This window comes from Phoxinus phoxinus (genome assembly GCF_949152265.1).
Source record: "Phoxinus phoxinus genome assembly, chromosome: 10".
NCBI lineage: Eukaryota > Metazoa > Chordata > Actinopteri > Cypriniformes > Leuciscidae > Phoxinus > Phoxinus phoxinus.
Genome location: NC_136885.1, coordinates 18,386,350 through 18,414,065, shown reverse-complemented (window position 1 = coordinate 18,414,065; position 27,716 = coordinate 18,386,350). Strand labels below are relative to the sequence as shown.

Sequence of the window (27,716 nt, the reverse complement as noted above, 5' to 3'; positions counted from 1 at the left end):
CTTATCTAATTAATATAATAAGACTATAATATAGCTACTATAATTAATAATAACAATTTACTATAGGCTAACTATTCTAACCTGATATAATGTAATAGTATACAGCCCTAGCACATATATGACACAATAACGACAATGACAATGAGAGCTCTGACGCCTCGGTTCAAATGTCACATCACTAGTGCACAGGCCACAACATTGTGTGATTTGTCTCACCTACTTTGTCTTTGTCTGCTCTCGTCGGCTAAAAGAGAAGTTATGAAAATTATTCAAAATGGCTAAGTACGCCTCATTTATCGTCAATGAGCTCAGGCTGAAATGGAAAAACATTTGGTCTTCCAAACTTCCAGACCCCTTGCAAATATCAAGAATTGCAAAATACATACCATTCAGTTTGGGGTCAGTAAGATTATTATTATATTTTATTTAAGAAATGTATACTTTTATTCAGCAAAGCACATATGAAATCAATAATCACAGTAAAGCAAATACTTTTACTGTAAATTGAACTTTCTATTAATAAAATATTTAATTTTATAATTAATAATTACAATTTTCCGCAAAAATATTAAGCAGCATGACAATGTAGAAATGTTTCTTGAGCACAAAATCATCATATTAGAATGATTTCTGAAGGATCATGTGACACTGAAGACTGGGCCTTGAGTCACAGATTCGGGCCTTTAGTATATGTTAATGAAAAACAAGTAAATGAGATTTCAATAAATCCCTTTGAATATTTCAGATGATAATCCACAGATTTATGTCTCTGGAATCTGTGCTAAAATGTATATCTGTATTACAATAAGTAGTTTCCAAGAGAAGTGATTTATAGTTTTATCAGTTGTGTATGGTTACGGTATATACATTATACAGGACATCGAGAAATGATTTAGCCATTATTGTTTTATTTTATTTATCTCAACAAAATCGATATGAAACAACCAAAAAAAGGAGAATGCAAGAGGTTACATTACAACAAAGCTATATTAATTATCTTTAAAAAGAAAACCAAAAGACAATGTGTAAGGCACCAATAAAACATAAGTCCAGAACAAACATAAAAAATATATTTTTTTAACTCCATCACACACACACACACACAACAAATTCCTCCCAGTGAGGAAACGATCATCTGAGGCCTTTAAGTGTAATCTTGTCTTAAAGAATCTTAAGACTAAATGAAGAAGGCACTTATTTCGTTCTCATTCTAAAGATCAGCAACTATTCAGCAAGTTTCCTGATTTGAATCTATGGAAACACAAATAGAAGAAATACAGACATTAAACATAAAAATAATGATTCAAGCACAAAGGAGTCACCTGATTCGGGATCATTTGGCTATGCTAAACCGTTAGTAATTACAGTATTTTATTTATAGTAAGCTGCATTTTGCATTAGAGAAACGGACTGTATCTTTTTTGTTTGCACAATGGAATCAGTAGGCACAGAAATATAGCAGGACTGGTAAACATGACCCTCTGAATATGTTAAGAACTCAAAGACATGACGCTTAAGTGTCTTGCCCTTTCCACAAACCTCTCAGATCAATTAAGAGCTTGTTGTGATCACTTTATAGGTTGATCGAACCTAAATCACTCCTCTACAGTATTACTTGTTCGACAACAGGCTCCTCTAGACATTGATTTGACAAAACTGGCCTAGTAGAGAAACTACATGTTCTTACAAACATGATTTGCCCCGACGCAGTGTATTTTTCTAGTTTGTGAATGTGGAGTGTTAAAAGCCTGCGACAAACCTAAATGTTAATAATCAGCAGACTCTCTATTATATTGCCCACTAAGACATACCACACGCTTTCTGCTGAATCTCACAAAAACACTGCTCACATTTCACCCCGATCAAAATCGTAGAAAAAATACAGAAGAAATTACATGTTTCATAAAGAAATTTAAATCTACTTGAATTAAATATAAGTTTTCATAACAATTAAGCTTTTTTTTTTTTTTTGCCAAACCGGACATTTTACTTTTGAGATTTTAATAATCAATAATTTGTTATTGTGTGTTTGTTACTATGATGCTATAATTTTTAGATGATATTATTTTAAATCAGCATAAATAAAGGGATATATATTACATAAATAAATTTAAAAAAGTATAAATTAAACATATCTTTTTTAACTTTCACATAATAAAAAAAAAAAAATGATATCTCTTTTTTTTTTTTTTTTACTTTATTGAAACTAAAATGTCACAAAATAAAAATAAATATCATGGGGGGAAAAAATCTCAAAAATAAAAATAGTATTTTATAGCATCTTTTTCTTCATGTAAAATATAATTTCTTATTTTACGTTTTTGATTTTGGGGTGGCATATGATCCGGACATGTTCTTGCCAGGTTTCATGATTTTCATCGTCATGTTAATTATTTCCTGTCTCTCTACGCTGGTTTGTCGGTTTTGTATGCGGTGATGAAGGCCATGCCGTGAGTTCTGAAGTGTGTATTAAGATCAGCAGGTTTGTTAAAGTTACGTCTACACACCTTACAGGTGTGCTTACCTTCCCCATCCTCTACCTGTGTCCCCCCTACACTCGATGGTGACCCCGGGGACCCTGCTGCAACTGCAGAGTCAGAGGTCACATGTCCAGAAGTTAAACCAGTGACCGGAGACGCCTCGGTGTGATCGGAGGGGGAATCCCGCACGCGATGGCTGATGAAGAGATGCCTGCTGAGGGAGGAGGCGGAAGCGAAACACGCACCGCACTGCTGACACTGACAGGTGCTGCCCCCGTCACGGTGACTGACAATATGCTGGAGAAATTCCTCCCTGTCCTCTGTGGTAAAACCACATGGCATGCAGCGAAATCCTGTGGCTTCCTGCTCCTCTTTAACTCTTTTGCCATGTCTGGTCAGGCTGCTCTCAGCCAATTGGCTTTCTGCTTCAACTGAGGCCCCGCCCAAAGGACCACCATCGTGCTCCGATGAGCTGTCAGCTGCATCGGTGATTTGAGGAACTGCCTGAGAGTTGAAAATACTTTAAGTGACTTGCAGTGACAAAACCACAGGAAGTCATTCACTTTCAATGAGCCTTACAGCTCGTAAACGTCAAGAACGATAACTATAATGATAACAATATTAGCGTCCACACCAATGCGCAATAATGTTCTTGCAAAATGTTCTCGCGCAGCAGTTATGTCATATACCACTATAAATGCTCAAGCTCTTTAAATCAGGATGGATTCTGATTGGCTGTCAATGTTTTTTATCGTTCATCAGCTGGAAAAAAATATTCTGAAATGGATTCCAATTATATAGTTTCTCTATATTATCAACTTCCCTTTAAATTTAAAATTAATTTTAAAACTATATCTTTATAGTTATCATCCTTGGTGTGAACGAGCAATGTGTAAGGAATAGTTCACTTAAAAATAAAAATTCTGTCATCATTTACTCACCCTCAAGTTGTTTCAAACCTGTATGAATGTCTTTCCTCTGCTGAACACAAAAGAAGATATTTTGAAGAATGACAGTAACCAGACAGTTGATGGACCCCATTGACTTCCATAGTAGGAAAAAAAAATACGTTGGAAGTCAATGGGGTCCATCAACTGTCTGGTTACTGACATTCTTCAAAATATCTTCTTTTGTGTTCAGAAGAAGAAAGACATTCATACAGGTTTGAAACAACTTGAGGGTGAGTAAATGATGACAGAATTTTTATTTTTAAGTGAACTATTCGTTTAAGTGTTGGTACAGGGTGTCCAAAGACCCTATACATTTGTGAAAAGTTTAACTTTATGCAAATGAACACCGACACAATAAGGTGTTCAAATATCTAATTTGTCATAACATTTTTGAAAGACAGGTCCAGTTGCACAATTCACCAATAACATTACGGCATCTAGCAGTAGGAACACCAACTAGAGACAAATGTTACAGTGACTGACTGTATTTAAGCTCTTACCTGACTTTGTTTGGCTGCTCGTCTGTCTCCACCATGCTGAGCCTCAATATGTTTCTCAAGAATCAGCTTACTGCTGAAACTCCTCTTCCCACCTGTACAAAGTCTTCACAACAAGAGACAACAGTAAATAACGGCTGAAATAAGCCTAACTTAAAAATTATGGTAATTGTAAGAAAAGTTCTAAAATGATTTGATTGCAAAATGGCATTTAATATTTTGTTTTACATGCAATTCCTAGACATTCATAAATTTTAAGTGTATAAATACTTCATGGGGCTACAGTACATATGTCTTATACTCACTGGCAATAAAAAGCTCTTTTGATTCCTTTGTGTTTGACACGAATGTGGCGTCTTAAACTTGAGGATGACGAGAAGGAGCCTTCACAAAGAGTGCATGGAAACTTCTTCAGCTCCTTTAAACAAAAATGTCACAAAGTCAATGTGTTTTTATACACCATTAATACATTCATTTGGTTCAGGACAAATCAGAAAACAATCAAATTTAACAAAGGGGGAAAAAACAGTACAAATCATAAACGTGTTTTTATGACTTGATGTTTTTTATTGCACGTACGGTTGTCTGCTTACTTAAATATGTTATCCTAATACATTATGCGTTACATTGTTTATTCATCAAATAATCTTATTTTCTATTTTAATATATTTTAAAACAATGTTTTCCCGTGATGTAAACGCTGAATTTTCAGCATCATTACTCAGTCTTAAGGCACTGATATAGTCTTCAGTGTAACATGATCCTTCAGAAATCATTCTAATATGCTGATTTGATGATCCAGAAACATTTTTTATTGTTATCAAAGGAAAAACATGCTGCTTAATATTTTTGTGCAAACAGTGATTCTTCTTTTTCAGGATGATTTGATGAATAGAAAGTATAAGTGGAATAATTAGAAAGAAATAGAAACAGCATTTACTTAAAAGTATTTTTGTAACATTATAAAATGTCATTACTGTCACTTGACCAATTTAATGAATCTTTACTGAATAAAAGTATTCATTTCTTTCCAAAAGAAAATTTTTACAGATTCAAGCCTTTGAATGGTAGTGTATAAAATATGGAGACATTATTTATTTATTTTTTATATTATTGACAATGTATGTAATCTGAACTGGATCCTTGATGACGTCCTGACCTTGCCATGCTGCTCGGACATATGGGTGATGTAGCTCTCTTTCTCTTTGTAGCGCTTCTGGCACTGTGAGCAGCTCCAGCTCTGGATATGTGGAGCAGCGGAGTTCCCATCCTCTCTTGACACTCTTCCTCTGTCTTCGTCCCGCCCCCACTCCTCCCCATCTGAGCTATCCATCTTTACCAAGTTGTTCTGTGCCGATGTGTCATAAATGTCCTTGTGAGAGTCCTAGAGACACATTATGGTCAAACATTTATAATTTTTTATCAATGAATGGAGCTCATTTTTGTCTCAGCTGAACAAAACCAACCTTAACATGCTCAAGGAGGGAACTTCTCTGCGTGAAGAGCTTGTTACAGTCAGGGCATTTAAAGACGTGCATCTTCTGCTTAGTTAAGTGAGTGTCAAAATGGACATTGAGCAATGCCTTCTGGGTAAAAACAGTCCGACACATCACACATTTATAGATCTCCCTGTCACAAAAAAAAAGAAAGGTTATTAGCACCTCAAAAAAATGTATGCAAACATTTAAAGTCACCATGAAATCAAAATTGACAAATTCAAATATTTTTTTAAAGAATATTATCGTGTTTATTATAAAGGAAAGTTTCTTATGTCTCGGCGAAAGGGTGGGACTAAATATCCTCCACAACTGACTGCAAAATTACATTCAGATCTACCTCCATTTAGTTAGCAACTCCTAACTTTCTACAATCCAATCCAGGGCTCAACATAAAAAAAAATCCCCACTGGCCCCCGGGGCCAGTAGATCAGAGTTTTGCTGGCCCCTTCTTTATTTTTACTGTCCCTGAAAGAAATATAAGGAAAAGCATGGGAAACCATTTCGGGCATATCAGAATGGGTGCTGCTGAACATAATAAAACGAGGTTACTCGCTGAAGTTCGTTCGCAGACTGCCGTGCAGGGGCGGACTGAGACCACAAAAGTGGCCCTGGACTTTCTGACCCACAGCAGCCCACCACATCCCACATCATAACACATTGGCTCATTAATGTGCAGAATAATTTTTAACACTACTTATAGCATAAAAATATTACACAACACAAAAATAAATGTTATTTAAACATTTATTTTAAATAACACAACACATATTAGATAATATTTGTAAAACAAAGGGAAACAAACAGAAGAACATTAAGACACACAACATTAATATAAAACTATCAAGACATTAACATTTTGCATTAACATGAATCCTCATGGCATAGGCTACTATTAGGCTATCATGTGATATTAAACTTGCTTCTTTTCTTCCAGCTTTTCATCCATAGACAATTATTTGCAATTATCTGCTCAGATAAATTCGCAGCAACGGATCAATATCTCTCTCTCTCTCTCTCTCGCTGTAAAATTAAACATGAAAGGGGGCGTGTTTCAAGATACTCAACAGGGAGGGAGGGCAATACACTCACATGCACACACTCCTTGTCGGCCGCGCCCGCGCGATCGATTCACTCAGCCATTTGCGTAGAAAATAAATGTAATATTATGATTTCCGTCATTTTTTAAATATATTCGTGTAGCCTTCCGAGTGGGCCGGCCCACATTGGCCAGTCCGCCCCTACGGTGAAAAGCGAAGTATCACATCTACTTGGCGCCGAAATAGCGAAACTGGTGGGAAAAGGGGCTATAAAGACCGTTCCTCTAACGCAGAGCGAGTCGGGCTTTTACAGACGCTACTTTCTCGTCCCCAAAAAGGGTGGTGGTCTCAGACTCATCCTAGACCTCAGACGTTTGAACAAGCGCTTATGAAATGCTCGTTCAAATTGCTGACAACCAATCCTCGCGTAAATTCGCCCGTGCGATTGCATGGTTTATCTCAGTGGATCTGAAAGACGCTTACTTTCAGATACAGATAGCATCCCGTCACAGGCCATTCTTGATATTCGCCTCCGAGGGTCGAGCTTATAAGCACAATGTCCTGACGTTCGGTCTGTCCCTAGCACCTCGCAGGCTCGCACGTTCACGAAGTGCATGGACACGGCGCGCGCTCGCCCCACAACAACGGAGTATGCGAATACTGAACTACATCGACGATTGGTTGATTTTAGCTCAATCAGAGGCAGAGCTAATAATTCACAGCCGGAATATTAAATATCCTGAAGTAACATTGACACTCTTCGCGCCACTGTGTGTGACGAATTCCTGTTTGTTTTGCTGATGGCCAGTCACTGGCCCGCACGGGCCAGTGACTGGCCAATCAGCTAGCCCGACATACTCTTTTACTGGCCCCGGGCCATCGCTTATGTCGAGCCCTGATCCAATCAATTCCCAAGGACTAAAGTCCTGTCCTACATTTTTTGTCATTCCAGAAGCCGATTCAATCGGATGTCACAACAGAAACAAAAAGACTAAGCTCAACTCCCATTTCATGCCGACATTAAAGAAAGAATAGAGGACACATTTACAAGTTAGTGTTGGGGAGTAACTAACTAAACTTAACTTAACCTAATTTTCCAGTACATCAGTTTAAATCCTTGGAAGTTGCAACTTCTTTGTTGAAATATTTAGTTAGATGCTTCCAGATTTAGAGATAATATAAAATATATTGTCACCTTAAATAACTTCAGTTTAATTTGTAGGGTAGATAATAACTACTTTAAGTGACTAACTTGTGGTGTGGCTGCAGTTACACACACGCACGCACACACGCAGTTTACACTTACTTGGACTGTCTAGCCGTCTCAGGGAGTTCAGGATGCTGGGAGGTGCAGTGGGTTTCAGCACCAGAGGAAGACTTGAAAGCCATGGGGCAGGAGGGGCATTTATGGAAGACCTCACAGTGAGCCGTCTGCATGTGAGTCTTTACAGCGTTCAGACTATTCACTCCTCCAAACACCAAATGACAACAGGCACATCTGCAGATAAGAGGAAATAGCTCCTTAATAAACCAATGGATAAAACAAGGGATTTACTAGTATACATAACTACTCTGTGTGGATACCTATATCCAAGGCGACGCGAGTAGTGCAGGCAGGTTTGATTCAGGTGGGTGTTGAGGTCATTAAGCTGACAGATGACACCACATTCAGGGCAAACCAGTGGAGGGAGCTGCTGATGTAACCGGCGGTGAGCTGCAGCACTGCATGAGTTCCACAGTGGCATTGAAGGAGAACACTGCATACAACACTAGAGAGAAATAAAAATTTAATCATTTCGTTATTTTTTTTAATTTTTTTTGTGAAAGTGTTAAACGGGGCCAATGCAAATCGAGTCCTGATACACACACATGCACTCAACTCACCATGTCAGTGACACCAGGATCCACCTCTTGAAAGTGTGCTGCTATTTCTGCCTTGCATTTGAATGGAGTCCAACACTCTGGACAACTGACAACATTGAAAATACCAAACAGCATCTTAAACTCTTAAACACCCAGTCTCAATTAATTTCATTTGAATGACTACTTTTTCTTTCATTTCTAATAATTAATTCAAGCATGAAAACTAAATAAACATGATCTGAGAGTGTGTGGTTACCTGTTATCAGAAGGTTGTGACAGTTGGCCACCACTTTCTTTAAGGGCAGGCAGAGCAGGAGAGAGCATACCTGTAATAGAGACAGAGTACAGTAAGCACATACTACACACATCAGCCAAATCATTCTGAAATGGACATGGGTTAATGTATTATTCAATTATCTACAGCGCTGTTAACCTAATGTAATTTACTGTTCATCTCCCTAAAGGATAAGCCAGGAATGGACCGAGTCCAGAGACTGTCCTTTGAAAATGGGTACAGAGAGAACAAGCCCCAGCTGAATTATTCCACTTAAACGTTTAAGTCCTTTGGTTTGCAGTGCACAGATTCCCTGTGGACAGAGATAGTGATTGGTTGATTTCTACGATCCCTGTGTACTGATACTTATAGCATGACTATTCGTTTTTTGTTTGTTTTGTTTTACTTCTGGAATGTTTTATAAATATAAAGTTTTGTTCAGACACATGGTAAGCTAAAATTAAGAAGGAAATTACATCATTCAGGTTTTCAAAGTGTTCAAAGCCAAGGACCCTGAAATAATATGATCCCTTTGCAAAGAACTAATTTCCTAAAATATAAAAGAAGTTACCATATGTTACCATTTAAAGTTTGGAGTTGGTATAATTTTTTAACGTTTTTAAAAGTCTCTTAGGTTCACCAAGGCTGCATTTATTTGATAAAAATACAGTAAAAACACTAATAATGTAAAATATTATTTCAATAAAAAAAACTCCAGTCTTCAGTCTCACATGATCCTTCAGAAATCATTCTAATATACTGATTTGGTGCTCAAAAAACATTTATTAATATTAAAAACAGTTCTTGCTTAATATTTTTGTTGAAACCGTGATACTTAGGAATCTTTGATGAAATCAAATAAATCTATTGTAACATTATAAATGTCTTTACTGCCGATTAATTGTCGCTTTTACTGTTTTTTTATGTATAAAGACCACAATTTGTATACTGTGTGAGACAAACAGTAAGAGCCATACTGTTTCTAAAATGAAATGATTGGCTTTAATGTATTTTAGCTTTAAACCTGAAGTAATGTTCTAGAGCAGCTTTAGCAACCGTATTACCATTATTAGCAAGCCAAAAGTAACAGTGGATTTCAAAGGTTTTTTTTCCCCCCAAGCAAAATGAAAAAAAGAAACAGTACCGGTAATTAGATTTAGTAAGGGCAGTAATATATTAGCATGAATCATTTTTTGCTGTTAAATACATTTAATTGATATCTTAAGTTAACGCTTAAAAAAAAACATTTTTGTAAAAACTTCTGTGGTTCCTCCTTGTTATGAAAATTCCTGATCCAAAATTTGCACAATGCAAAGTGCAAACCTAAAGTATTTACTAACTCACAAGTCTTGTTGGTTTGTGTCTAGAAACCTTAATACAACCCCTGGCAAAAATTATGGAATCACCACCCTTTTATACATTATAGCAAATAAACAAAATCACAGATATATTACAAAATATAAAATTCAATAGCTTAACATTCTGGCTTCATTAAACCCTCAAACAAACTCACTTTTTTTTTTTATTAAATGGCATGTTTTGGGCTTTTTCCCAATCAAGCAGAGGAAAAAATTATGGAATCATCTTTTAATTTCCATCTCGAAAACAAATACTAGGAGAAGTCTAAAAAAGCTGATTAGTCAGCAGTTAAAGGAGAGTGCTTACACGCCTTAACAAGCTGTTGGACTTGGCTAATTGAAAGGAAACATGGCCCCCACAAGAGAGTAGTCAGTTGAAACAATGGAAAGGATGATAAAACTCCTTCAACAAGAAATTTCAACACGGAGTGTGGCCAAAAAAGTTGGTTGTTCCCAGTCAGCTGTGTCTAAAAACAGGTACTTTGTGCAAGTAGAAACGAAATGGGAAGGTTATAAAAGGAAAACATACAGGCAGACCAAGGAACATGTCAAAGTGTCAAGACAGAAAACGGTCTTCCAGCGGTTGTATTTAAAAAAATTTGAGGAAAGGTCAAGTACTTTTCTTTTCCTAGTGCATCTATAAATACACTGATAAAGACACAAACCTATTGGCACGGTCTCCTGCTGGCCAATCATCTGCTCCACACTGACAGGACTCATGACGAGGTGTGAACACTGCATAACCAGTCCCTTCTCCTTGTGCTCTCGTGCGTGGAGCAGCAGGCTGCACTTATTAAAGAAGGCCAGGCGTTTGGAGCAGTGGTTACAGGTCACCTCAATCCTCATAGAGCGCCGATCATAGTGCCTCGCCAAGCTGCGCTCCAGGGCAAACGCATCCCCGCACTCAAGGCAACGATATCCCGTTGAGGGCAATCGAAGACCCCATTCAGGGGGAGGCATGGTGGAGAGGTCAGGCTGATAACTTGGGAGTGGATTCTTACTGTTGAGGATTTTGTTGAAGGCCTCGACGAGGCTAGACTGGCTGCGTGAGATTACAGCTCCAGGGCTGTTCACAATGGAGGCTGGTTTGGCTGTCCCAGGATTCCCATTCATCGTTTTCTGCGCCAGAGAGCGAATGTTAGCCCCAGGCATGGATGAAGAAATAGATGGCAGGGTTGACGTTCTTGTGATGTTGACTGCAGTGGCAGAGAGAGTGGAGGCCAGTTGATTCTGTGCCCTGCTGGCTGCAAATAGCATAGCTGTGCTGGCATCCTGAAGGGTGGACACAGGCAACATTGTCACCTGAGGTGGTCCTTGAGGAGCAGCGCCAGATCTCTGAATCCTGTGGACTGACTTACGGGCCCCTGCTTGAACTTTGGAGCCACCAGGACCTTTGGAGGCCCCTCCTTTGGGAGCCACTTTAGATACCGTACGCGTGATGTTACCGGCAGACGTTTTGACAGTCTTGATTCTCACTTTGAGAGGCTTGGCGGAGGTCTTGCTTGACTTGGTGACACCTTCAGAGGCTGAATCTACCACACTAGGCTCCGTAGATTTCTCTTCCGTCTCCTCAGCTCCATCATCATCTTTTTTTGTGTGAAGACCGCTCTTCTCTTGCACACTTACGCTCATGTCAATAACTTGATCTTGAGGGGCTTCTTCTCTTCTCTCCTCCTGTTCTGGCTCATTGGTCCCGAGCGGATCTGAGGGCAGAGATATATAAGGTTGAGGGATTTCTGGCTCAGGGCTCTCAGGAGAATCTCGCTCCTCGATTATGTGCTCAAGGTCTTTTTCTTCAGCCGGCAAATCATTTTTGGAGGTCATTGGTGTTGGTTTGACACTGCTTTGTAGAAGTGTCGGAGGCTGGACAGAGGGCTCCTCAATTTGAGTGTTACTTACTGGTAAGGAAGGGGACGAGGGAGAGGGCAGCTGAAACACACTTAAAGGGGACCGCTGCATTCGTGGTACCTTGGGAGCAGAGCACATCTGGGAATCCGGGCTCTCCTGTATGACAAGTGCAGGGCTACCGAGGTCTGGTTCAGATTCTTCATCTTCAGATAAATGACGGCGGACTCCAGCCCTCAAAGTGCCATTTAATGGTTGTGCTGCCTCACAATCAACTCTGAGGGGGAAATTTGAACTAATTGAATGTGAAGCTAAGATGGGGGGATCAGTCAGGGGTAAAGACTGAGGCGGAGAGAAAGTGCTAGCAGGGTGTTTAGGAGAAGTGTCATCCTGGTTGTCATCATTAGTTACTCTAGAGGAAGAGAGAGACCAAAGTGGCCCATTGGTCTGCATCTGGGTTAGAGTTGGTGATTGAGAGGGTTCTGTGGCCCCATCTGAGATTGTTTTGAGACCATTATAGATGAATGAATCTGAAGGCATCAGGTCATCTTCTCTGGGACCTTTCTGGGGAGACTCATGTGATGCATCTACACCAAGAAAGTCTCCAGTTATATCCTCTTCAGTTTTGTCATCAGAATGTACACTGTTTTTTACAATCACACTGACCATGGAGGGGTCATTGTGAGGACCCTCAGGGCTGTCTGGGGGTCTTAGGCATGGACTTCCACTTCTCTCCTTTCCAACAGCACCACTGTGTTCGTTATGATTACCATCAGTGTCAGACTGAATTGCTTCTTTGGCATCAACGTCTGGAATGTCAAACGCTGCCAGTAGGTCATCGAAATCTGGTGTCTTCATGTCCCCCATTCCCATGTAGATGACAAATACCTGCATTACATGACATTTCATTAGCATAGATTTGCACTTGTTTATAATGTAGAAAACTGTTTAAATGCATCAACATGTGGGAATAAAAATATAAATGGAACATATTTCTCTTATTCATATATATACACATAATGACAAGAAAATAATGTGCCATATATATATATATATATATATATATATATATATATATATATATAATGAGATGTAATGTATAATGTGATCAGTTAAATTGAGCTAATACTTTAAATGAGAGGAAATAACAGTCAGGGGTTACTTACAGGAAGTAGGCTATCAAATGTACAACGTTAGTTCCTATTACACACGTTCTTCTGAATAAGACATTTTACATTTATACTGTAGCTTTGCTCAGCTGCTATTTAATTTGTGAATGTTCAGAGTACCAGGCAGTGCACTCGTTTTTAATTTACAAATATGTACTTTACAGTAATCTTTTCATAGGCTAACTAGACCAAAAGTATTAGGTGCCTTTTGCACGACAGTTTGGCCACCTATTTCAACAGAGAATGTAGTTCAGCAATTACAAGAAACTGACAAATACGCAGGTCGCCATACTGAAAGTAATCTGTCACAAAGTAGTCTTGCTAAAGTGTCTAGCCAAACCGCTACAGTAGCTTCACCCGCAGTCTGCAACGTCTAACGTTGACAATACAACAAACTTTATATTCATGAGGTGATGATTATCATAATTATTATATATTCGTATATATGTTTATTATATAATTATAGCGATAAATGTTTTGATGTATGTGTTGGAGCGTAAAACTTTAGTTTACCTGGCCAAATATTCTCGGAGTGACCCAGGACGGCGCACAGCATTTGCGTCACCTCTGAAGAAAAACAAGTCTTTCCACTGTACACATGCAAATGTCGATACTGTTAGAACGATACTACAGAAAAGAAAGCCGTTGATTTATTATTGGTTGTTTGCAAATGTCCAGCTGCTTTACAAAGGGCCGTTGTCGTGAAACTACGACGCAGTATTTTTAATACGTACCTGTTGGGTGAGACAGTAGCGAAATGGAGTTTATGCCCATGATAACCACACACGAGCCACTTGCAGAGTTCAACAATATTCACTCCGGAAGAGGAAGTCAAAGCTGATTTATACAGCTATGGCATTAAAGTATACGGGTGTGTGTTTATGTGTTTATGAAGGAGTTTATGAAGAAAAAGTACATACTTTTGAGTGTGTAGCAAGAGTAGACAAGCTTTGAGACACTATCACGTCATACAATTGCGTCTTTAACGGTTGCTCTCTGTCGCATCCTGCCACCGTAAACTGGCCTGTCAGCAAAGAGGCAAATATAATGCATGGGATAACCAATGATTGTTGTGTTTCATTTTACCTGATTAATAACATTATATTATTGGCAAAATACTTTATAATGTATACATTTAAATTTGTACATTTATATCCCTGTTTATTATATGCATAAACGATTAAAATACTTCTCAGACAGTAAAATAAAAAAAACAAATTGAACTGCAATAAAACTGTATAATTTGTTTGTATTATACAATCTGTTGTAGTTTTTTTTTTAAATTAATAACTCGTTTTTTTTATTGTATTATTGTTTTTTTTATTTTTGTGTTGAGCCTTTAATTTTTTTCCCTGTATATTCACTGCTTTATGCCAATTTGTTTAATTCAGATTTTGTATTCTATATAAAATAAAATAAATAAAAATTATTTAAAAAAAAGAAGCCAATGCGAAACTCAGATGCTTTTTGGTAACAGCCACAGCCACTAGATGGCGCGGCTGCTGTTTTGGAGTGAAAAATGCCAGACAGAATGACAACGAAAGAAGTCAAAGTGGAATAAAACAATGTTCGGCAATCCACTGCAAAAACTATCAGTGTGACAGTACAAATCTTGCCTTTCATCGTTTCCCCAAAGACCCTGACAGGTAATTTTTTAGGTAATTTACTCACAAAAGTGTAGATTGTGTGTTTTGAAGTGGGACTTATGCTAGCGCCTGGGAAAGGGATTAACGTTATTAGAACGTTCGATTAACTCTACTTCATTCTTACCTATTATACTTAATGTAGAGAGAAATATAAAATTAATGAAATCCTTGAACTTCCCTGTCTCAAATTATATGGGAAAAAGTTCGTTGCTATAACTGCTAAACTGCTGTAACGTTAACTAGTGTTAAAATAATCACCTACATAAAAAATACCTCTGAACTGGACCAAATACATTTTGTCATCTTTACGCTTACATGCAATGCCTATTTGAATGATAAAAGATGAGTAAACAAAAACAGTCTTTCAACAAAAAAACTTGAGACTACTAAATAATTCTTTAGTCTTAATTACCTTTCCACCCTTGTTGTAGAGTGAATAGACCTACCTATCCTGTTTTTTATTCTTCCTCTCAGAAGTTCTTGTTAATTTAGAATTGAAATGGTCATGTTCCCTAAAAAAATATGACTAAATGCATGCATACAACTGTCTTTTTCAGGTTTTCCAGATGGGTGCAGATGAACATACTGAAAATTTGGCGACAACTTTAACTGGTAGGCTATTGAGAATTATCACCCTACGTCACACAGATTCAACTGCGCGCATGTCGGTTGCAAAAGACAACCGGGAAAAAATATGTCGTGTTGTGCAGTGGGATGCAAAAATCGGAAATCTGAAAACAGAGGTCTTAAGTTTCACCGAATACCATCAACTAGCACTCCGTTTAATGCCAACCGCAGACGTCTTTGGTTACAAGCCATCAGACGAGCCGATTGGAACGAGGACCAAATAAAAAATGCCCGACTCTGCAGTTCACACTTCATATCAGGTAAGTTAAATTAACCTTACACTAAATCAGACACATCTCGGTTTGGCTTACAACAACAAAATAACAGTAATGAGTTGTACGCTTATCTAACAATGGAACACAGAATGTACAAGTTTGAGTCGACTAGTAATTAGCTAACTTTCCTTCAATTTTGTTACGTTGTCTTGCTAGTAACGTAGTTAGCCTGACGGCTAGCTATTCTCGTAAGCTTGGCTATAGTAACGTTAGTACAATAAGTTACGTTATAAGAAACTCAGCCTGAGTTAGCTTTTTTTATTAACTTATTAACTAACCTAAGTTAGCTGTTACACTCTATCGTATTGTCAATCACTAGAATACACTTTTCTTTTTTTTTGTACAGGAGAGATATCCATGGACTTCAATAGTCCCGACTTTGCCCCTTCTATCTTTTCCTACTCAACCCAGTGTGAAATTAACAAAGGCGATGCAAAACTTGCGAGGTAAACATTGTCACTTTTGCGTTTTGCCTTATTTAGTTGCTAACTGGGATCACATTGCATGCATCAAATTGCAGAGAATGTATGGCAATTAAGTAATGTCACATCGTTTTTGATAATAAGAGAATTTGTTAGACCAGATCGTTTTTCTGCATTGTCTTGTGAAGCCTGTTGATGCAATGCTATGTCATTTACACTTGACTTGATTGGTACCTGCTGGATCTAACTGGATGCTTGGCCATGTCATAATTGTTTGACAAGGTGCTTTGGCAAACGCATCTGTATCCCTCTCATTGACGGCAATTTCGTTGAATAACAGTGCTAATCGTTGCTGTTGTAATATGCCGAGAATATTCTGAAAATAATATTTAATCAATATAATCTTTTTAAATCTAGCTATTTTGTATACCTTATCCGTGTAATTCTCTAGCCGTTATAAGGCTATCTCTTCCGGGTTTTCTGATACCATGTGTGCACATCCCGAATGTTAACAAACCTTATATTTCTCATTAACTTGTAGGGATTGAAATGGGATGTTGCGCCTACAATGGTTATGCCCCTAACCTACCACCCCCATTGTACTTGGAGTTAAGGAGAAAGCCACCAAAGACAGGAAACGTAAAATAAATATTGGGATAAATACAGGGATACTTTAAGATGCCAGTAAAATTTTATCAATTTTTAAAGCTCAGTTGCTCTAGATTTCTTTTAGAGTGTCTATCACATTATCCATCTTAGGTCTTAAGGTCTTTACGTGAAAGTAACATCTTTTTTGCTGTAATGTGATTTAGTTAATAATTTTCCAAATTTGTGGGGTTTTTTTACAGGCAAAAAAAAAAATTAGTTTACCTGCCAAATGCAGGCTCCTCCACTGACGACCGGGTTCAACAATCCACTGGTTCAGAGACCGATATTACCTCACCTGATGCTTCTATAGCAGGACCTTCAATTCCACTGACACCACTGTTGCCACCAATATCATTGCCAACAGGCTTTAAAGCTGCGGCTAAGGAACATGCCCCGAAGATAAAGATTGGGAGTCTGAAGGTACATGTGCGCAAACTGAAGGCGAAAATTAGTCTAACTTCTCAAAAGTTCTCAAAAGTCCACACAGTTCGGCTGGATAGGGAGCTATTTACCAGTAGTATGGTGGTTGTGAGTAAGTGCACGGGAGTAGTGTGACACAGAGAAGTGAAAAAGTCACTCATCTACATGGTTTGACACTTTATACGGATCAGAATCCATCACATCTTCCACACCCAAAATCGGTGAATCTCACAGCCAAATCAGAAGCGCAATAGAACATTTCTCAAATTAAGTCATCAGTAAATTTTATGACGCCTTCAGAAAATGTTTTGTCTTATGTTTATGTTATCAGTTGTGGAATCCAACCATTAAGTACAAATTTGAGTTAGTTTTAGCCTACTTTGTATTTCCATTTTATGCATACACATTTACTATTACTCCACTAGGTCTGAAATATATTTTGTACGTTTTAATCCCTGGGTCATGCTACAAATATGATGATCTTATAGAACATAATGCGTTGGTGATGAGGGCTGTGATGGTGGCAGTTTTTTTTACCACCACGGTGGTAATGGTTGGGGGGTTGTTTTGAAGAAAGAAAAAACATTGTTTATTTGAGCAATTCCATCAAAGAAACAACACACTAATAAAGCATTTAAATAAATATCAGTAAATATTGGTAACTTAAAGTTCACTTTAAAATGCAAATTCTGTCATCATATACTCACCCTCAAGTTGTTTCAAACCTGTATGAATTTCTTTCTTCTGCTGAACATAAAGGAAGATATTTTGAAGAATGTCGGTAGCCAAACCATTAACTGGTCCCATTGGCTGCCATAGTATTTTTTTTTTCCTACTATGGAAGTCAATGGGACCAGTTAACTGTTTGCTTACTGACATTCTTCAAAATATCTTCCTTTGTGTTCAGCAGAAGCAAAGAAATTCATACAGGTTTGAAACAACTTGAGTATATGATGACAGAATTTTCATTTTAAAGTGAACTATCCCTTTAAATAATATAATAAAGTTAAATCTATTATTTTTTAGATTACCTACCGCTCTGTGATTTGAGAGGGATGTGGGACGTCCAGGAAAGAGACAATCGATCTCTTTTCTGATATCTTCATGTTTTCTACTTGTTTTAAAAGGTATGAAGAGCAAATTTTATCTTCCACAAGGGCAGGGCATTTAGGCTATGTTTGATATTGCACTGCCAGAGAAAGCGAAACTAAAATCAAAATGAACTTGACGCGTCTTACCATGTCTAATAACAAGCACAAACTGTGTTAAAAAGAATTTGACGTAGGCTACAAGTAAAAATATAGGCTATCTGTCCTACAGCGTTTTTCTACTTTACCACAGTAAAGAATACAAAAATACTAGGCCTAATTAAAAGCGAAAAAAACGTTTATAATCCCCTTCGAAAATAGGTGAGACGTGAGTGAAGATTTGGGAAAAGAAACAATAGATTTCATGCAGGGATGAGTCACGATTTTTGAATATTCGATTAGTTGATTTAATTATAGAATATCGAATAGGTTGTACAATTATTCTCTCAAATAAAATATCCATGTTTTCGGTACTGATGCGGTGGTGACGCGTTCATGTAACCAGAGGGTGACACTGCCAATAACGCACATAACAGCTGTCACAAAGAACCGACAAAAGTAATGATTATGAATGTGTCAAATATATCAAGGATGGATACATTTTAATTGTTTATTAATAAACTAGTGTTTTCTGTGTCAGTGTCGGGCTGCAAAGATGAAGTTGACGATGCTGACTCGTCATCTTCGCAGTAAGCGCACCTATAGAGAGAAATGCATACTTCTACATAATAGAAGTATGCATACGGACTACATAAGCAGAGAGTAGACTAGTCGGTTTCTTGTTTTGTTTAAAAGTAGACAATTCAAGCTTTCTATATGGAATAACTAATGGAATATTGTTAAATTCTAATATTGAAAAAAATAATATTGTTTTAGCGGACCACCGCCGGTGCTACTCAGTGCTTTACCGCCACAGCCCTATTGCTGTTTCTGTTATCCCATAATTGCCCCTTTTGGACACAGTGGCTGCGTTATTTTGTTTGCATGGTCTTGCTTTAACGAACATTAATATAAGACTATACTGCAAAAATAGTTTACCATCAAGCTGTTATATTCCTGTTATATATTTATTGTCCAACATTCCCACTTTTTCTGATGCATGTCCTTAATTTAATTTCATATGTTGGTATTTATTCAATGTTTGTTTATAATGCTAATACTTGAACTTCAAAGAATTTCAACCCAAGCTAACATGGTTTCTAGAGAGCAAAGGTTTTGGGAAAAAATTGGAAGACTTAAAGTCTGTAAATTAACTTTTTAACGATCAGACTGGCTGCTTACCAGCTGCGGCAGCTGGTCACGGCCATTTGACTGATTTAATTGGGATACAATTTTCTAAAACATCACTTACTTAAATAATAAATGCATGAGATTACATTCATTAAAAGAAAACAATGTTTTTCCTTACAGCCGACAGTATCAGGCAATGCGTCATACTCGCAGCTCAGCCGTGGCTGACTGGAGTAAGCGTCCAGCAAAGCGTCAGTAAGCAGCAACCAACCAGTCTGATCTGGTTTAATTGGAATAACATTATCTAAAACGCCAATCATGCAAAAGAACATAATCATATTAACAGATGCATGATACATGAGCTAGAGAGGAACACAAAACACAAAAACTGCCAAAAATCAATGGTTTCTGAAACGAGCCACAGGCAGATTGCCAGTCAACTAGCCAGCCACTGACAGGTGACAGAGCATTGTCGTGACCGTTAACTCTGTGACCAACCATGCAACAACAACCAAGAAACTCCATGTGGGTTTAAGAAAATTAACAATGATAAAGTTTAATTGTAAATTATGCTGTGCCTGGCAAAGTTAGCAATCTCCTACTTGAGTGTACCTTTTTTTATTAATCATTACTTGAATAAAACATATTAAAATATAGAGACAATATTACCGGTATATAGATGCATTTTAAAATTAAATTATATTTAAGTTAAATTATATAGGTATATTATATTTATTAAAACATATTATTTAGACATTAACTCAATTTAATGTGTTTTACTAACAGCCAGGTGTTTTAATAATTTGTGGCATTGTTGTTAACTCGTTAAACTGGAAGAGATGATAATTTGGTGGATGATTTAAAAATATTCTTTAAAGCTGCAGTCCGTAACTTTTTGGGTTAAAAATTATTATTAAATAATAATTATCCAAAATAAATTTGAGCAAGTAGTACATGCAGCCAGTGTTCAAAACTATCTGCTTGCCGTAGCTCGTTTCAAAACGGTAAGCTTGTAAAAATGTTTTTAATTCCAGTGGTACTGGTGGATTTCCATGGGAAATTCTAGCATGTCTTTTCGTCATTACGTCACATATGTACACATAAACTAAAGAAGGTGTCCCGGCTAGTAGCATATATTGCGTGTTAGGATGTTGGAGGTGTAGATTTATAGCCTTTTCTCGCAGCACTTGATATAATTAAACTTATCAATTTGATGGCGGATCTAGAAAAGTTAAAACGACATCAATCACCAGTGATAACTGGAGATTCACCCATTGTAAAATGCAAAAGACTTCGGAGTGGCTAAAGAAAAAAAGAGACTGCAACCAGGCCTATGCGGAAAAAAGGATAACTATCGGAAGGGCTTTTGAAAGGTGGGTAAACTGTGTTTTGAAGGGGTTTAAAACTGATGCAGAGACGGCTTTTTTTCAGCTGGACAGGTAAGAACCAGTTCTAAGGAACGTTATTTGTTGGTATGACAATTAGAAATTAGACTGCACAGAAATGGAAACTGAATTACAGGTAGCCTTAATACACTTAAATGTAGTCACGCAATGCGGGTGTTGTTAACATTAACAACTTGATAGTTGGTTAGAACAAAGGTGGACTTATTTGTTCAGATGACATTTTTTTTTTAAAAATTAAAAATTCTTATGTTGGTCAGGTCATACTTCTGTGATTCCAAATGACAGTATCCACACGTCGCGGTGACTGACAGCCGCACATTCTCCTCAAAACATTGGATTCATCTGCGCCGTGCTGTGCCGATGCACAACCCACGCAAAGTTGATAATTCCGCAAAAAAACTGCAATTGCAGATTTCGAACAGAGATGGCGACAAAGAGGAAAAACTACGGACTGCAGCTTTAATCATCTGTATGGTAGCGTATTTATCAGTGGCGGGCCGTGCATTTCACACCTAGGCCTTCAGTGATGTCCACCCTGAATTAATAACTTTTAATAGTGTAGCAGCGCACGCACATACTCTCTATAATTGTTGTGAAATTCCTGTTTTTATTTTGCACCGGCAGTTATAGGGTTAATGCGGTGAGTTCGCGAATGGCCGGGTAGAGAGAAACGAGCGAGTGAGTTCGGCTTTTGTGTACAGTGGTTCTTGCGTTCCGATTATAAATTCAGAAACGGATCCTCATCCCTGTCTTATCCTTCAATGGCTATAGTAATGTTTGAAAAAAAAGTTGTTTCGATCATAAATTTACAAGAAAAATTAGGAAGAAAATCATATTCAGCACGGACAAAAAATGCATTATACTCTCCAAAACTGATTTTTTACACAAAATCCATCCTACTTTCTTTCCTCAAAAAGACTCGAATTACTTGTTTGTACAGGTTGTCTGTGCTTTTCAGTCCCAGCAACCTTTTCTATCGCCATCGAGGTTAATGTGCTGAAAGTCCAGTCTGTCCCGTCGTATTTCTGTCATAAGTTTTAATTCGCTTTAGTGCTGAGAGTGTGTGCTCGACAGAAGCAGTAAACCGGGAAAACACCGCAAAACATGACGATGTGTAACGTTACAGCCGACACAAGCTCTCACACAGATTTTTGAACGATATCATTGAGATCAGCGGGACTTTTGGCTTCAAAATCAGTCCTGGCATAACTTTAGTGCTACATTGCAGTCTGTTCTGTTTTTACCCGGACAGATCGATAGAGTTCCGAGACTCTGCGCTGAATAAGGGATTTTTTCCGGTAGGTTTGAACCCGAGGAAGGAAATAAACATTAATTTGTGGGTTGAAAAACTATTAAATCTACAGGTATTTTAGTTTACACAGTTCGCAACAGATGCGGTTAGCTAGCTCTGACTACTAGTAATAATAGTACACGCTCTGACCATCCAATCAAAGGGCGTGAAAATGCGTACGTTATTGTATGCCTGCTAGATGGCCCCGGTGCAATCAACTCGATATCTGATTGGCTGATTAAATCTGACCAATTATCTGATTGGTTAAAGCTACAGTTTCATTGCCATTCATTGTAAGCTACAGGCGCCTGCACGATCGATTCTGAAGGCCTCGAGGCAGATATATTTGACCCTGGCAACACATGATGACTGAAATATGATTGGATAAAAGCACTAAAATAAATATACACTACTGGAAGCAGCGCAACCAAGAGAAAAGCTATGAAATTATGAGAACGGACCATTGGGAATAATTTAATACTCATTCATAAAAATATATATATTAAAGTGCAAGTCAGTGATTCTCATAGTGTTTAGGCCAGCAGAGAAGGCCTTGCTGGCCCTGACGGCCCACCACTGGTATTTATAGATATACATAATAAAGAAAAAAATTATACAAATAAAAAATAATTATGTATATCTATAAGTCGCCATGAGGGCGCTCAATGACCACGTCATCTGTGAGCGTGAGAGTTTCTAACAAACTTTAAAAAAAAATAAAAAAACTTTACTAAATACATTAAATAATGTACCATTGTTTATGTGTTTGTTTTTGTTTTCAGTTTTTTTATAGTATTTAATGATTATACACATATCGCATGATAACCAATTCATCGATGAAACTACAAAGTTGGCACGGACGGAGCTATATATATATAATTACAAAAATAAAGTAATCATAGTTGTTATTAATATTATTTTATAAAGTAAGTAACATGTAAGATAAAAGTAATTTTATCACTACGTGTGACGAAGCCGTTTCTGCGACAGCTCCAGCTCTCCGACTCACCGACGCTACGTACGTCAGCGTCCGAATTCACTCACCTCCTTTCGTTCACTGTGCTGTCAAATGCCACACAGACACACCAGAGCCGTTGAAAAACACGGCTCTGCCACACACTATATAGGGATTAGTGAACGAGTGAGCGGTTTCGGACACAGCTACTTCACTTCATCACTCCTTGCAGATATAGTGCATTTAAATGCCATACACTACGGATGAGTCAGTGAACGAGTGGTCATATTAAAAAATTGTTCATGATGACCGACCCATCACTAGAAGGTGTGATTCTATTGGTTGTACAATCTATGCTCGCTGCTGTTTGGCTGTGAGATCGACTTCACAGATCATCATTTGCTGACTGTCTGACTGATGATGGGGCTTCCCGCATTATTCTCTTGAGGAGGTGAGTGGAGATGGTTGTTGTCAAATATGCTGTTTTATAAGGCCTTGTAATGTCAAATGCAGCTCTGTATTTGAATTAAATGTAGGCAATATTATTCGTATAATACGAGGAGTAGTTTATATCGTTAGAACACTGAAGCTACAGTTTTCTCTGTTAAGATGGTGCATGAAAAGTAATGTCAGCTAGCCACACTTCTATCTTTGTGTGAAAACGTAAAATGAGATTTTGTGTGTGTCTGATGGATATTACGTCTTTTGGTTTGTGTAGCTTATAATTGCTTAAATCCTGCGTGAAAATTGTCGAGTGATTCAGGTAGCTTTATGTCAATCAAAGGCAGCACGTAGCCAATCACACGCGTTTCTGTTGATTTTTCTAAATGCAACATCCAATCGGAGGTGGTTAGATTAGTCTCCGGTGAGAAACCCGGTGAGAACTGATTTCAGTGCACGCTATCTGTTAGAATTCTCTAATCATAAGCAACAACGTGCAAATATAATGAATGTTAGAAATGTATTTTGCTCTGTAGTTAGCTTTATTGAATATAACGGGAGTTCCATGAGTGCATTACTGGTATAACTTGAGAGTGAGTTGAAATATCCTTTGCTTTCGTGCCTTGTGGTCACGTGATTCATGTAGCACAAATCTCCAATCTGTTTGAATGGGTTCAAGTAGGATAGATGGAGATGGCAGCTTCACTATATTTGCAGCAAATATTAACGCATGATGTGAGCGCATAACGCATCGATTACTTCATTGGCGACATTAGAAGTAGTCTAAGCCCATTGTTATTATTGTTTGCACTTTGCAGTTAGAGTTAAAGTTGCATGGGTTAGGAGTATGGTGTTGAGTTTTATGACACTCTTATTTCTCTGTTTCAGAATACTGTTTCACGAGAATTCCTTGCTGCATTTTGAGGTAAATGTTTAATTGGGGACATGGCCACATGATATATTATATTGCATTTGAAAATATATTGAATTTTACAAGTTTAACCAGTGTCTCTCTCTTTCATTGTTGTTCAACTGTTTTTTTCTTCTTCCTGGGAGTACTAACATTACAGGTTTTATCTGTTCAGGCTCAACAGCAGTTGCATCAGGAGAACTTTCAAAGTATGTGAGAATGTCCTGTTAAAATGAATTTGACTCACAAATAAGTGTATTTAAATATGCATTACTTTTGAGGGTTACAAATAAATCTGAGTTACTTTTGATGATTTGAGGTTTGAAAGTCAAAAAATACCTACTTTTAGAAGTTACTTAATTCACTAAAGTTAGTGAGTTTGTCAGAAATTCTTCTTTTTATCTCTTCATATTTTAAAGGATGCCGCGGAAAGGAAAGCGATCACAGGCTCAACAAATGCGTTGGCATAAGAAGGACCTGGAAGATGAACAGACCAGACTCTGCAGGATTAACAGGGTAGGCTACTATTGATATCTGTCTTACATTTACATTTATTAATTTAGCAGACGCTTTTATCCAAAGCGACTTACAAATGAGAAACAATAGAAGCAATTAAACTAGCAGTAGGCCAACAGTATGCAAGTGCTATGACCCTTCACAGTACAATCCAACGCAATTTATTTTTCTTTCTTTTTTTCTTGGATTTATTTTTTTTGGTCTTGGATTTCAACATGCTCATTTCAGGGCACGTTAATGTTTACCTTAATGGGAATAGGACCGTTAGGATTCCTCGATTAAATTTGAGTGCTTGATTTGTGTAAAAAAAAAAAAAAGTGTATTGCAATTTACGTCTTATGATTAACTGGCAAAATACCAGAAATGGCACATTCCTGAGACGAGAATCCATTAACTTTTTTTTTTGTGTGTGTGTTATTAATCTGTATTTTTTCTAATAAAACAGATTTCGGAACTTTAATAATACAAAAGGAACGCATTAATTGTCAAAATAATCGACCGATTACAGACCTGTATGCATATTGCGTAGCGGGCACGCATTTTGACCTCACAGTACGCTGGTACGATTTGTCACTCTAAACTACGCAAAAACTGGTGATGCCTCTGTGCACACACAGTCCTCAAATCAAACAACAACAAAAGAAGAAGAGTCCAACCAATCATAGCGCTCGGTTCATTCCCCAAATAGGGCTGGGACGGTTACCGCAATACCATGGTCACGTGACGCCTACCGCGGGTCTGAGCTTGCCAGCGTCATCACTGCAAAAAAAAAAAAACATTGGCCTTCACATGTGTGCACGTTGTGTCTAATGACGTGGATTCATTAATTCACTGAACGCGTTCATATTTTTGCCGAACGCTGAACTGAACGAATCACTTTTCATACAATGAACGTGAACGAGAGATTTTTCGAGAGAACTCATCTGATTTTTTGTACATAGCATAGCCTATTTGTTAAGATTTTAGTATCATAATGAAATGCATGCACAATTATCCGTGAACATGATTTGAACAAATGCCTTTCAACTTGTGTGTGCAAAATTCAGAATTAAATTAATGTGCAGAAATTTGTACAAATAGAGAGTAGGATATGTAGGCCTACTATACTATAGCCATTAAAAAAAGCGCGTTTCATATTTGTTAAAATATTTTTTATGAAAAGTGAACAGCACGACCGAGTAAGATAGGATGCGCAATATGAGACATGGAGCGGGTCAGACATGATTTTGACCGTTGAAGTTGAAGTTGTTATAGAAAGCCTTTCTTTAAAGTGAATTTCGTTTTGTATAAATTGTATCTTAATTTTAATAAATTTTTCATCAACCAATTGCCTGTATTTAATGAATAGGCCGACGAAACAAATATAACGGAGGCGCCCGCGTGCTCACTTGCGCACGTGAACTAGAGCACATCCTAAACTCAGTGTATGCCTCACACAGACATGACAAATACACCAAATACACAAAGCTTGAAATGTCTTTAAACGAAATAATTCAAAAAGAACAAGGCTACTCTCTGATAATCTATTATTAGGCTTATTTATGTGCATTTCTCTCTATAAGCGCGTTCACACGGAGATGGCGATCGTCATCTTCATCTTTGCAGCCGAGTCGACACTTTTAGAGAAAACACTTGTTTATTAATAAAAATCAATACACGTGTCACCGGATTTACAGATGCACGCACACATATTATTTCGAAATAACGAGATATTGTGTTGAAATAACATTATTATTAATAATAGCCTACATCTTTGTTAAAAGAATTTAACAAAGAACGTGAACTAGTTCATTTTTAGATATGTGAACTTAGTTCATTAAAAAAAAAAGAACTATGAACATGAACTAGTTCATTATCATCTGTGTGAACTGAGAGGCTGAGAGTCCATTGCTTTTATTGTTTTTGGTTGTTTTGTTCATTGTTATTGTGGATATTGAAAATGTTTTCCATTTTCAGTGTTAAATAGTCTTTGGAAATAAACGTTTATTGAATTTTGAAAGGTGTATGTGCATTATTATGCCATTATCATTATTCTAGATGAAAATGGTCTCAGATCAACAATATTATCGTTTATCGCGATAATTTCTTGGACAATTTATCGTCCAGCAAAATTTGTTATCGTGACAGGCCTAAACATGCGGTTTACCACATTTGATGAGGCTGGCAGGCTCTGTATGATGATGAACCTGCGGGTCGTCATCACGTGAATATTAGGTCACTGTGTTATTGTACTTTGATTTATTATTTATGTTGTTAGGATGATGATTTCATGGGTATAGGTCAAAGTTTAGTGTTCAAATGATGTTGGGTGACTGAGGATAAGAAGTGAACAGAGACTTTGAAGGTTTCATATATTTTTTTTTTTGTTTATTATGTAATGCATGTCAGAGCTTAATTTACCTCTCTAGTCCTGTGTGGGTGAGGGGAGTGTTCGGATGATGTGAATATTCCATATTACTCTGTTAAGGGTTATAAGACCGAGAGATTTGAATATGTTGAAATGGATTGTGTACAGTTGGATCAGCTATAATATTCATGATTTATCGGGTCGAATGTGTATGTGATTATGTTGATTAGGAACAAAGTATATTCTGTCGACCCCCATTGTTGGTACGATCCACCAGTGTTTGGCGGGAAGAGGGGTATACAAACCAGAGTGTTTGTGTGTTTGGGGCGTTCAGGCCGAGGCGAGAGCCTGTGCAGTTAAGTCTCATCTGCACTGATGAGAGGCTAGAACTAATGCTGTGTTTGCTGCTCTCAGCATGTGTATTTGTTTTGTACAGTTCAAGTTAAGCATTTATTTTTTTATGATGATTTGTTGGTTTGTCTTTATTACTTTTGACTGGAGTGGAGCAGTGTGAAGTGACAG

The 27,716-nt window shown here is 37.5% G+C and overlaps 2 protein-coding genes across 10 annotated transcripts in view; one reads left to right on the top strand and one right to left on the bottom strand.

The window, feature by feature from the left end:
• Positions 1-886: 886 nt before the first annotated feature.
• znf687a (zinc finger protein 687a) lies at positions 887-13,991 on the bottom strand. 8 transcript variants are annotated; one of them, XM_079626167.1, is made up of 13 exons: positions 13,707-13,991; positions 13,486-13,562; positions 10,624-12,691; positions 8,583-8,652; positions 8,348-8,432; positions 8,048-8,232; positions 7,770-7,961; positions 5,394-5,556; positions 5,087-5,311; positions 4,233-4,345; positions 3,931-4,033; positions 2,525-2,984; positions 887-1,251 (listed from the first exon to the last, which is right to left on the bottom strand). In XM_079626167.1, exons 3-13 carry the CDS (start codon positions 12,674-12,676, stop codon positions 1,229-1,231), a joined length of 3,672 nt encoding a protein of 1,223 aa, XP_079482293.1. In that variant the 5' UTR covers positions 12,677-12,691; positions 13,486-13,562; positions 13,707-13,991; the 3' UTR covers positions 887-1,228. The 8 variants fall into 8 exon arrangements, with proteins under 8 accessions (XP_079482293.1, XP_079482294.1, XP_079482295.1 ...); XM_079626168.1 differs by having other exon boundaries at positions 13,486-13,599; positions 13,707-13,988; XM_079626169.1 differs by having other exon boundaries at positions 889-1,251; positions 2,541-2,984.
• Positions 13,992-14,457: 466 nt separating this feature from the next.
• The window catches only part of setdb1b (SET domain bifurcated histone lysine methyltransferase 1b), a 37,437-nt gene continuing 24,178 nt past the window's right edge, over positions 14,458-27,716 (top strand). Inside the window, exons 1-7 of one of the 2 annotated variants that reach the window (XM_079626918.1) lie at positions 14,458-14,618; positions 15,176-15,505; positions 15,867-15,966; positions 16,791-17,010; positions 24,310-24,346; positions 24,507-24,540; positions 24,751-24,847. In XM_079626918.1, coding sequence (XP_079483044.1) covers positions 24,752-24,847 — 96 coding nt within the window. In that variant the 5' untranslated portion in view covers positions 14,458-14,618; positions 15,176-15,505; positions 15,867-15,966; ... (2 more) ...; positions 24,507-24,540; position 24,751. Of the gene's footprint in view, positions 14,619-15,175; positions 15,506-15,866; positions 15,967-16,790; positions 17,011-23,099; positions 23,432-24,309; positions 24,347-24,506; positions 24,541-24,750; positions 24,848-27,716 lie in introns of those variants that run through there. The other variant, XM_079626919.1, reaches the window with a different exon arrangement.